General features: G+C 41.0%; 1 protein-coding gene across 6 annotated transcripts in view; it reads left to right on the top strand.

The window, feature by feature from the left end:
* The window catches only part of Calcoco2 (calcium binding and coiled-coil domain 2), a 36,964-nt gene extending 30,799 nt beyond the window's left edge, over positions 1-6,165 (top strand). For 3 of the 6 annotated variants that reach the window (XM_026386931.2, XM_026386932.2, XM_077801162.1), the window contains one exon: positions 5-6,165. In XM_026386931.2, the coding sequence (XP_026242716.2) occupies positions 5-181 (177 nt within the window). In that variant the 3' untranslated portion in view covers positions 182-6,165. The remainder of the gene's footprint in view (positions 1-4) is intronic. The other 3 variants (XM_026386930.2, XM_026386929.2, XM_026386928.2) reach the window with 1 other exon arrangement.
* The last annotated feature ends 6,783 nt before the right edge of the window (positions 6,166-12,948 follow it).

Below are 12,948 nucleotides of genomic sequence, written 5' to 3'. Positions count from 1 at the left end.
CCAGCTCTCCATCAAGAAATGCTTCACCTGCAAATCAGACTTTGCTGATGAAATCTGTGATCACACCTTGGAGCAGCAGCAAATGCAGACCCCTTGTTTGAATTGTCCAATTTGTGACAAGACCTTCCCAGCAAGAGAGAAGCAGATCTTTGAAGATCATGTGTTCTGCCACTCTCTTTAAGCATCCAAGCCTTTTGGAGCTATGCTGTACATAGTTTAGAGTAGAACATACAACTTCTACTATGAGTTAAATGAGTCAAGATCCTTCCTAACCTGAAATCATTAGGGATTTACTTAGCTCTACTGCCTGTAAAGGTGGAGCCATGTCCATTATCTACAAGATGATAAGAGCTTCTGCCTCCATTCTTGTGAGTGACTACCTAAGTCACATAGCTCTAGCTGTATCAGCCTCTCACTTAGGTGCCTATTCTTCCTTGGGACCTCAGTACAAGGGCGCCAGGATAGAGTTGACCTGCCTGAGTTGATCTGCCTGAGTTGATACTAAGTGATTGTCTTCCAAGTTTTCCCATTGCCATTCAAGGTTAGGCCTCGAGTGTATTTGTACTCAGTCTTTAGTTCTAACTCTGAGGGCTTCCTCCTCAGGCCTCTTTCTCCAACTGATTGCATTAAACTAGCCCAAAATTCAGATGTCCAATTGAATGCTAGAGATTTTTTAACTCCCAAAAGAAACATTTTGTTCCTGAAACATGGACAGGAAATACTACTTCAGTCTCAGAAAGACTTCTATCTATATAACTGATTGACATTCCTGCTCTTTAATCTTCCTATGCACATAACTTTTATTGTTGCCCTTTTTTCTCTTTCTTTTAGGTACTGGAATTGAATGCAGGGGTGCTCTACCACTGAGCTAAGCCCCCAGCCCTTTTTATTTTGAAACAGTTTCTTGCTGAGTTGCCCAGGCTGGCCTTGAACTTGAATTCTTCTGCCTCATTCTCCTGAGTCACTGGAATTACAGGCATGCGCCACCATACCTGCTTTATTATTGTCTTTCTTTAGTTAGGAGTTGTTAGAAACTGTAGGTTTACAACTTTCTGAACAGTTGAGTTTGAATATGAATGTCAACATAATGAGACTACTATTGTTAATCTCCTCAATACTAAAAATAAATTTCTTTCAGGGATTTAGGTAATTTAAAATAAACCTTTAGTTTACAGTCTTATTTTTAAGTTTTTGAGTTAAACAAAAGGATAATGGAAAACCCCACAAATGATTTCTCTTCACCTGTTTTAACTGTTCAGTGAGAGTGTCCTGGCAGTTATGTTGAGGTGGGAAGGGATGTGATAAGCATCAGTTTGAGAAATCTGGGGCTCTGCCTTTTTGCTGTAACTTTCCATGTGTTTTTTGAAAAGCATTGTGGATTTTGGCACCCTTTGTGGACTAAGCTCAATGCCTTCCATCCAGATTTGCCTAATTGAACTATAAGAAAGCAATTCCATTTTCTCTCCCCTCGGGAACTGAACAAATGGAAATGACTCCCAGGCAGTCAACCAGCTGGTCACCATAGAGACTTTTACAAAAACTTTTGAATGATGTGAAACATGATGTAATGCATAAGGTTGAGCCAACTCTACCTCTGCATTCCTACTGGGGTTTTCCTGATATGATTGGAGTTGTGCCCTAGACAAACTATTGTCCTAATCACAGCTACTTGCTTTTATTTCTCCTTGATAAAATGGAAGTGAAGCTATGCCACTTCCCTTGTATCATCATTTCAGCAAGAAGTCTATTGCACTCATAAGCCTTTTGTCTCCTTAAGAATTAGATGTGATATGAACCCAGCCCCAGGTCCACAATAAAAATATAATGGGGAGATGGAAATTAAGGAGTTTTACTGGAGCATACCCTTCTTCCCTGCAAAATTTCTGATGCTCCCCAGATAGTTTCTGTGAAGAATTGCAGTTTCATTTATTTTGTACTAGTCAGCTCTTAATTAAGCACATGAATGGAGAGGAGCAGTGGTGCACATAATCCAAATCAGTGAATTATCATTTTCTGGTGAATTACCCACCCTTTGCCCCTGCTACCCCGAGGGTTACCATGATTATCAATAGCAGCAGGAGCCCTTCCACAGGCTTGGTGAAAAAAAAAAAAAAAAAAAAAACGGTTGAGGTGATAATGATCCTTTTTGCTGGGTGTAAAACAAAGCATCTTTAACCACTGTTCATTATCCCCAGCTGCTCTTACTAAGGCTGTGAAGGGAAATTATGCTCCAGGCAGCTACTAGTGGTAAAGGAAACAATCATTTTTACATAATCCACTGCCCATCCTGGCCTTCCCGCTTTCCTCTGCTGTCCTCCCTTCCCCCCACGTTTTATAGTTGTGGAATACCTGCAAAAACAGCAAGAGGGTATGGGAGCAAATAGTATTTATACCTAAACTTGATTAAAAAAAATCTTTCTAGTTATTATGGCAACAGGTTTTCCTTCCAAATTCATTGTTCCCCAGTCTATTGTATCTTTGCATTCCCTTATCATACTTACTTGATGAACAGTGGAAAGTCACCCTGGCACATGTGAGTGTGAAAGAGTGGTAAAAGAAAGCTAGCCTACATCAGAAAGAGTTGGCAACATATTTAGTAGACCTAGGCCTAAAGAACACCTACAGCATTTAACCCCTTTTCTCTGGTCTTGCTAAAACTGGGATGAAATGTGACTGCCACAATGTCACATTTCAAATATGATTTGAATGATTTTTTTGCCATGGCAGTGAGTTACACTAAGCTAAGCATTATCTAACCTGGTCTCCTACCACAAGTATAGATGAAATAGGTCAGGGCAAAGAGGTGCACCTCATTTCCTAGGAAAATAGCAAAGTGGACCCTATTGGAGATGAAACCCAAAGAGATACTCACCTAGTTGCCCTAAGTAAACCAATAATATCCCACAAACTCAGGAAAGTTATGCTGACCCCCATACCCTCCTCAGCTGATTTTATAACTATTCACATGTCTTTACATTCATATAATTTATAGTTGACAGTGTATTTCATATATTCCCTGTGTACCTCTCATAATCTTCCTAGCCATGCAGCTATTAATTTTCACTTTTATTGATTAATAAATTGAAATATGGAGAAATAATTTGCCAAAATTGGAAACAAGCCAGGCGTAGTGGTGCATACCTACAATCCCAATGACAGTGGAGGCTGAGGCAAGAGGATAACAAGTTGAAGGTGAACCTAGCAAGGCCCTCAGCAGTTTAGTAAGACCCTATCTCAGAAAGGCCCGGGGATGTACTTCAGTGGTAGAGCACCCCTAGGTTTAGTTCCCAGTACCAAAAGATAAACTCAAATATCCATTGGCAGATAAAATGATGAATAGAATATGGTGTATTTAAACAATGAAATATTCTTTAGCAATAAAAAGAAATGAAATACAGATATACACTACAACATGAATGAAACTTGAAAACAAGCTAAGCAAAAAATGCCAGTCATGTAAGATTTCATATTGTATAATTTATATGAAATGTCCAGAATAGGCAAATCTATAGAAACAAAATAGATTAATGGTATCTTGGGGTTAGGGGGAAATATGGGGAGTGATTACTACTAATGAGTATGGAGTTTTCTTTGGGAATAAAGAAAATGTAAAATTGACAACTCTGAGAGTACCAAAAAACATTGAATTGTACATTTTAAATAGATGTATTTTATGTGGGTTATATCTCAAGTTGTTGGTGTGTGTGTGGAGTGGTGGGGGTCAAACCCAGAGCCTCATGCATGCCAGGCAAGTACTTTACCACTGGCAACATCTCCAGCCCATCAAGTTGTTATATTTCTAAAGTTTAAAAAATAACTTACTGGGCTGGGGATATGGCTCTGTGGTAGAGTGTCTGCCTAGCATGCATGAAGCCCTGGGTTCGATCCCTAGCACTGCAAATACATATACACAACAATGCTTCCTGCTTAACTGGCTGGGGCTGGGGCTCAGTGGTAGCGCATTTGCCTGGCGTGTGTGAGGCACTGGGTTCAATTCTTGGCACCATGTATAAATAAGGTCTATCAACAACTAAAGAATTTTTTTTAAATAAATAATAATTTACTAAGAGCTGGCATGCGCCTGTAATCCCAGCAGCTCAGAAGCCTGAGGCAAGAGGATTGTGAGTTCAAAGCCAGCCTCATCAAAATCTAGGCACTAAACAATTCAGTGAGACCCTATCTCTAAATAAAATACAAAATAGGGCTGGGGAATGTGGCTCAGTGGTTGAGTGTTCTGAGTTCAATCCCTGGTACCCCCCTGAAAAAAAACCTAAGGTTATACATGCACAGCAACACTGTTGAACTTGGATAACCAGGATAACCACTGCCACAACCATCTTGGGTTCTCCCCTATTTTGGGCTGGCAGCAGGCTGCAGTTTCAATTGCAGTGGAATCAAGATTAACAGGACCAGGGCAATCAGTGATAGCCTACCATTTGGCCAGCAGCATTAGTGGTTTCTGTTTAGGAATATCTGTTCTGTGGAGATGGATGTACCCAATAAAGTTAGGGGAAGGAATCATCAGCCACAAATCCCAGGTAATCACATTAAGAGATCCAGCCTGCTCTGCCTAATGTTATTATTTTCTCCCTGTGGAAAGACAGAATATGACAATGCATGGGGCTAAGTTTATTGTTTACTCAGTCAATCAACATTTATTGAGCACCACAGTGTGCAGAGCTAGTATCAGACCAGGATTTAAAAAAAAAAAAAAGTTCTTCGCTTGAGAGATCTATAAGATTAATGAAGACATTCTTTCTGCCCTTAGGGAACTCTGAAACTGCTGAGGGAATCTGAGGTTTCAGGGGTCTCCTAATCTAATGGGAAAAGGAGATAATCACCATTGAAGTAATTTAAGAATCTAAAAATAAGGGAAGTCATTCTCCAACTGGGGACACAAAGGCTGTGGGACCTCAATTTTATATAGGTTTACCCTAAGTTAATAATACCTTCTTTTGGAAGTATGCTTTGGAAGAAGTGCAGGGACAGAGGTGGCAGACAGGGTAAGAATACTCTGATGGTCTCTGCAAAGGGAGAGGGGAAAAAAGGAAGCAGACCCAGAATACAAAGGACTTTTAACGGCTAAAATATTTTAAATACTCCATTTCTGTCCTAAATGAGACTCTTTGTCTAAGTGAGTCATATCTAAGAAGCTCAGGTGAACAAGGGACAGATTGGGGGAGGGTGGTGGTGGTGATATAAAGGAATGTACAGAATCCCAGCCTGCAAGATTCCCAGCTTTAGGGGGCTGGAGCACTAGGTAACACACCTTTTCATCTCTTATCCTGCCCCTCGGCCTCTTGATTCCTTTTGTTTTACTGTAGGCCAACTTTCTCTTTCTCCTGGACCACATAAAGTAAAATGATTGCTGCCAGTTTCTGGATTTTTAAGTTAACCCTATGTGTTGTCCAAACTGCCAGATTTTGAAAGAATGATAATCTCTCAATCCAATTCCAGATTCCCTGAGGAAGGGACTCATTGGCCCAACTAGAGTGGACCAATGCTCAGTGATTCAGTCAGCTGTGGCCAGAAGGTATACACTGGCCCCCTCTTAGGTCAAGAAAATTGAAGAGAACAGTGTAAAAAGGTACAGGATGGAATACTACTCAGCAATAAAAAGAAACCGAGCCAGGCATGGTGGTGCACACCTGTAATTCCAGTGACTTCGGAGGTTGAAGCAGGAGAATCAGGAGCTCAAAGCCAGACTCAGCAACTTAGTGAGGCCCTAAGCAATTTAGGGAGACCCTGTATCAAAATAAAAAGAGGCTGGGATGTAGCTTTGTGGTTAAGTGCCCTGGATTCAATCCCCAGTACCAGGAAAAAAAAAAAAAAGGAACTATTGATACATGCTAGAGCTTGGTTGAAATTTCCAGAGAATTATGCTTTAACAAGCATTAAGAATTGCATACCACATATTCCATTTATGTAATACTTTTGAAATTTCAGGACTCTAGAAATAAAGTAAGCATTTTTTATTTCCAACAGTAAGTATGAGCCAAGAAGAGAGGTTATAGGAGGCCTGTGCAAGGGATCCTTGTGGAAGTGTCACTGTTCTGTATCTGCATTACACAAACCTATGTGTGTGATTAAATTGCACAGAACTAAACACATGAATAAGAACAAGTAAAACTGGAGAAATCTGAGTAAGAGTTATTAATTGTATCCATGTTGACCTCTTGGTTTTGATATCATAGGCAAGTTTTTGAAGATGTTACCATTGGGGAAAACTGTAAAGGGTACATGAGATCTGTATACTATTTTTTACAATTTCATGTGAATCTACTATTATCTCAAAATTGAAATTTTAAAAATTTAATTTAAAAATATGCTATTCAGGGACTGGGGTTATAGCTCAGTGGTAGAGCACTTGCCTCACATGTGAGACATTGGGTGCGATCCTTAGCACCACATATAAATAAGTAAAATAAATAAAGATATTATGTCCATCTTTAAAAAAATCTTTAAAAAAAAAGCATGCTCTTCAAACTGCTTCAAAGAGCATATTGAGATGAGGGAGTTGTGACTGTGAGATCAGAGTATGGTATTCCTAGTGGGGGACAGTGAAAGAAAGGCTTCCTATTCAGGACAACCTGTTCTTTTGGTGGCTTTGGTATTCCCTAATTTGTGACATCACTACAAAATTTACTTCTGTGGTCAGAATGTCACCACCTCCTCTTGGTGTGTGCTTTCTTTTTGTGTGTGTCTCTTTTAAGAAATTGTTTTGTGGTTTTTTTAAAACCTTTATTTTTATATGGTGCTGAGGATCAAACCCAGTGCCTCACACATGGCAGGCAAGCACTCTGCCACTGAGCTACAACCAAAGATACCTACTTGGGTCTCTCTTAAAAGGACACTTGTCACTGACTGTAATAATCATGTGGGTAATCCAGGATTAGTGCTTTTCTTCAAGATCCTGAGTGTGGTGGTGCATGCCTGTAAACCCAGCTACTTGGAAACCTGAGGAAGAAGGATGGCAAGTTTGAGACCAGCTTTAGCAAGAACCAGTTTCAAAATAAAAAATAAAAAGGGTTAGGGATGTAGCTCAGTGGTAGAGTGCCCCTTGGGCTCAATTCCAGTATGGGAATGGTGGGGCGGGGGGGGGGGGGATCCTTAACCTCATCACATCTTTTGATGTATACTCTTCCCTGTCACCCCCAGTAGTGGGGATTGAACCCAGAAGCACTCTACCACTGAAGTATATCCCCAGCCCTTTTTATTTTTTGAGACGGAGTCTCACTAGGTTGCCCAGGATGTCTTCTAATTTGTGATCCTCCTGTCTCAGCCTTTCCAGTTGCTGAGATTACAGGCTTGTACCACCATGCCTGGCTTGACATGTACTCTTAGATAATACCCTTTAGCCACATAAGGTAATGATTACAGGTTCTGAAGATTAAGACTGGGATACCACTTTTTTTTTTTTTATTGTTGGTCGTTCAAAACATTACATAGTTCTTAATACATCATATTTCACAGTTTGATTCAAGTGGGTTATGAACTCCCAATTTTACCCCGTATAAAGATTGCTGTATCACATCTGTTACCCTTCCATTGATTGACATATTGCCTTTCTAGTGTCTGATGTATTCTGCTGGAAAGGAGGGGTAAGACAAGATAATACAAATGGGATACCACTTTTTGGGGCCCACCATTCAGCCCACTACAGAGAGGTAGGGAAGAATAGATGATTACTAACTGGGCATGGTGGCATGCACCTGTAATCACAGCTACTCAGGAAGCTTATGCAAGAGGATCAGTTGGGCCCAAGAGTTTGAGACTACCTGGGCAACTCAGCAAGAATCTCACTCAAAAAAAGAAAAAAGAAAAGATAAGACTAGGATTCTGACTCAGGCAACCAAGGTAGACACAATGGGAAGAGATTTTAGAAGTTTGCAGCATGTCGAATTTGAGGGAATTGCAGGGATAGGATAGTAGGCAACTGGATAAATGTTTCAGCAAAGGGCTGGTCTGGAGCTGCAAGTTTCTTTTCTTTTTTTTTTTTTTTTAACTTTTTAGTATTTATTTTTTAGTTCTCAGCGGACACAACATCTTTGTTTGTATGTGGTGCTGAGGATCGAACCTGGGCCACACGCATGTCAGGCGAGCGCGCTACCGCTTGAGCCACATCCCCCAGCCCCTGGAGCTGCAAGTTTCATTGACAAAAGTGGAATAGCTGAAGCAATGGGGCAGGGGAAAACAAAGCAAAACAAAAAAATGGGCTGGGGTTGTAGCTCAATGGTAGAGCGCTTGCCTCACATGCATGAGGCACACATAAAAATAAATAAACAAAAATTTTTTAAAAATGGCATTCAGAAAGCCAAGCAAGAAAATAACTTCAGAAAATGAGGTTAGTAGTGTCAAAACTAGCAGGGTAGGGCGACAAAGGAAAAATATCTGGTTTTAGGAAGTTATTGTAGAAAAATTATTTATTTTTTAAAACTAATTTATACTCAATAATGAACATTTGAATTACATAAAGTAGAAAAAAATAAGTTTAGTTATATCAAGGGGAAAATGACAAAAGAAAAAAAAATAGGTGAGCTTTAAAAAAAAAAAAAGAATATACAAATCCCCAGCACCCTCAGAGAAAAAAACAGAATGTGAGTGTGTGTGTGTGTGTGTGTGTGTGTGCACGCGCGCCTTGATTTCCAACACAAACTTTCTTCCCTAAAACCTCCCTGAGGCTCTGTTACCAGTTAGGGAGACTGAGTTGTGGAGAGCAAGCATGTGTGGAGGGCGACCTCTAGACCTAGGGCACTTCCTACGGCACCTCCCTCGGAAGCTGCTGCACCCTTTTGGCCTGTGCAAACACCAGGCTCTTTTCACTGGGTCAATATTTCACATCCGTTGTCAGGGTCTGATCCATCTTCCACATCTGCTCCCTGAGATGTGTTCTTTGCCTAAAAAAAAAAAAAGCTCTGCAGGCTCCCGGTGCTTTTTCTGCCTTGACCCTTCTTGGTGCTTTTCCATTTCTCCTTTTTAAATCCTTTAACCTTTACTTGAGCCAATAAATAATCTCAAGTTACAAGTGGAAGCCCCTTTCCGTAGGAATCCTTCTTCCCTGGCTCCTGAACATACAAGAGCCTGGTAAACCTGGCTTCCCCTAAATTCAGTGCCCCTGGCCTGGTCTTCAGCCACCACAGTCCTGTCCCTGCCATTCCCTTCTGTGCTTTCATAATGAATGGCCAGTTACTCAGGATCTGCCAGTGGGATCAGAATGTCCTGCTACCACCCTGTGTTATCCAACTCCTGCTTCCTGCTGTCAGCCTGTGGATCCCTGGGGACACACATTTATTTGCATATCATCTCAACGGACCAGGAAGAGAAAACCAATACAAAAGGATGACAAAATATACCACAAAGGGTAACTAGACACTGTTCCCAAGATTGGTGTTTTTACTCATCACCACTGACTGATCAAGGCAACCAACTGCTTATTTTTTACTTATTTTTTGGGTACTGAGAGTTGAACCCAGGAGCACTTTACCACTGAGTTACATCCCCAGTCCTTTATTTTTTATTATTTTTGAGACAGAGTCTTGCTAAGCTGCTCCAGGCTGGCCTCCAACTTTCAATTCTCCTACCTCAGCCTCCCAAATCACTAGAATTACAGGCATGAGCCACCACACCCAGCAGTATTTATTTCTTTTTATAATGTTTGCCTGACTTGCTCCTTTAACCATCTCCCAAAAATAGGAACAGACTTTGTTCTGTTTCATCCCCTCAATATAAATCTCTGGCCCTGGAATTATCAATGATTATTTAAACCCAATATAAATAGATAGTTTACTATAAGTAAGTGCTTCTTATAAGTATTACCCCCTTTTATAGATGAGGAAGCCACAGCTGAGCAAGCTAAGGACTCAGTGGAGGTTGCACGGCTACTAGAGGCAGGGACCAGTATGCAGAGGGTAGCACTGTACCATTTGGGGAAAGGGCAATCCCAGCTGTGGAAGAATGGAAAGGATGGGTGTGGAGCCTGAGGCTAGCTTCCACCCACTCAGCCATTCTGTTGTGAATGCAGTAAAGTTCATAGTCCAGGAAATTCCCTGCAAGTGACAATGACTCTTCCCTGAAGATAAGAATTGCTTAGCTAGAGCCTCCCTCACCACTTGCCATCTCTTCCACTGATGTTTAGTAACTCTTTCTTTACCAGTGTCCTGGCCTTCCTACCCTCAGGCCAGGACGTATTAAAGAGGACCCAAGACCAACCCCCACCACCCAGTCAAGTCATACCTACTGCCACACTCAGCCCCTCCTCTCTTCTTCCTCTTCTTCCTTCTGTCCTTCCAGGGTTTTCTGCAGTTCAGCTCCTGCTCAGCTACAGAAGCAACTGTTTGCATTAAGCAGTGGGGAGAGTTGAGTCAGGTCCAGGAGATACCTTTAAAACAAATGTACTCAAGTCTAGGAAACAACAGTAAGTGGAGATATTGGAAAGGCATGCGCTTTTACCTGGCGGTGTTCATCAACTGTCATGATTACAAGAAGGCAGACAGACCACCCTGTGGCCAGGACCCTCCTCCAGAAATGACCCCCTACCCCAGATGAAAGCCTCTCTTGGGAAGAGAGTGAGACGCTTTCACATTGTGCTCAAGTTTCTACATCCTTTGTGGTTGGGAAATTCTCCCGTAGCCAACTCGGTCTCCTAATTCATCCTGAGCAACAGGATTATTTTTGTGGTTATTCCCCAACTACTGCATAAAATCACCTTCTATTGTATTATTATTTTTCCGAGTTAACTTTTTTATTGTGATAAGAACATTTAACAAGATCTACTGTCTTAAAATTATAAGATTAACATATTCTTTAATTTGGATAAAATAATAGACATTAAGTGCTTGGGTAGCTAAGTACTTTGGTCATTTTGGTCCTTGTAACAAACATTAATCACTGAATTGTGAGTAACCATTAAAGGCATTAATATTTCCATTATATAGGTGGAACACCAAGATTTAGAAGTTGAGTAAATTATTCAATGTCATATAGTTACAGAGTTGTAATTCAATTTCACACAGTTCAGTTTCAGAGTTCATGTGCTTAGATATAAATGTGTCCCCTTACAGGTTTCCTTTCTCCAAAAGGGCTAATTCTACTTCCACTATCCTGTCCTAGGCTGGTCCGAAAGACCCTAAATTCTTTTAGGAACCAGAGCCATAGAAGGTGACCTTTTCATCACTTAATCTAAATTCTGACCAAGTCTACACTGGACCTCAACCTTGTCTTGCTCATATATTTCTCAACTAAGTGGTTACAAATCCTAACTGGAGGACTGAACAGCAGTCTAGCAGACCAGTGGTGCTGGTCACAGAAAAAAAGGAGATACCATTATTTACAAAAACACTTTGACAAAATATCTTTTAAGTTGGCTAGAGTGTCATTCAGTGGTGGAACACTTGCCTAGAATGCAGGAAGCCCTGGGTTCAATCCCTGACACAGACCAAAAAAAAAAAAAAAAAAACTTAAGTGTTCTATTATGCTTTCAGTAATATTGGTAGGGACTCAACATTGAATTTCTACTAAGGAAACATCAGAGGAAATACTATGAACCTCGGTTAGGTTTTCTTCCATGTTCCATCTTGTCTTTTCCATAGAGTAGACAGGCTAGTAATAAGTTATCCTGATCAAAATCCCGAAGCCTAGAACTAGACTGTCTGATGTTAACCATAGATAAGCTTCTCTTGACCTTGGCTTCCCTCTTTATAAAATCGCAGTGATCATTATAGTCCCCACTTCAGCCAGATGAGTTAAAATATATAAAGCATTTAGAACAATGCCTAACCCTTGGCCACTTAACATCGCTGTGAAATTGGGCAGGCCATTTTCAAAGAGGGTATGATGTTGTAATTAGGAACACTGAGTTCAAAGTCAGACAGCCTTGCCCTTCAATCCTGACTCTCATTCAATAATTTGCCTAACCTCTCTGAACCTCAGTCTCCTTGTCTGTAAAATGAGCCTAATAACATTGACTGCTGATTAAGGCTACTAAAAGGATGAAATGAGACAATACACATAAAGGGCTTAGCACAATGTCTGGACCTATGTGGGCATTCAGTTAGTGGCCCTTGATGTTATTATGATCAACTCTCTGAATGTCAGGCCCTTTATGTGTAAACAGGAGACAGTAATACCCCAGGAATTCTGTAAGGCTGGAAGCACATGCCATCTACTTTCTTTTTCCTTTTTTCCTACTTTTTTAGGATGCGCCACCTACTCTGCTCCCTATGCCACACCGACTCAGTTCACAAGGCTCCCTCAAACTGCTGACTCTTCTCAGGAGTGTCCCTGGGTGTCAGGGACTCTAATGTGTCCCTGACTGGTTGTGATTGAATTCAGACTTCACTGAGTCTGCTGTCATCTCCTCTCCATCCCATCCCCTGAACCAGGAGTTCCAGAAGACATTCAGTGTCTCTCCAGTATAGGAGCTCCCATCTTACCTTGAGATCAAGGAAGACAGCAGCAAGGGCTGTCTCCTGAACTCGGCTCCTGGCCCCTGTCAGGAAGAGAGGGATGACAGCCCTAGACTCATGTGCTTGAGCTAATCCAGAGCGGTGCCTTGAGCCCTCTGGTGGGGAATCTGCGGTTCAACTTAATACTCCATTCTTTTCACTCCCTCTCAAGCCTTTTCAAGCCTTTGGGGGTGTCCTCATCATGTTGAAAACTATTAAAATGCACTCACATCCCACATGAAATGGAATTTACACTTAAGCTATATACAAGTTGAGATGTAGTTGACTGGATATTTTGTTCTGTGGTTATTTTAATATTTATATAATTCCATATTGCAATTTTCTTTTCTTTTTTTTTTAAACAAATAACATTTTCTACAGGTTTTCACCATAATCCCTAGGTCCTGAAGCTCTGTTTCTAAGAGCTGGGCCAGCAGTGTGCCTCTAATGCTGAAGGCATCTTTGGTAGATGCCACAGTTCCAGAGCTTGCCAACTCCAGAGCCC

This window comes from Urocitellus parryii, chromosome 7 (genome assembly GCF_045843805.1).
Source record: "Urocitellus parryii isolate mUroPar1 chromosome 7, mUroPar1.hap1, whole genome shotgun sequence".
Classification (NCBI taxonomy): Eukaryota; Metazoa; Chordata; class Mammalia; order Rodentia; family Sciuridae; genus Urocitellus; species Urocitellus parryii.
This window is presented reverse-complemented; position numbering and strand designations above follow the sequence as displayed.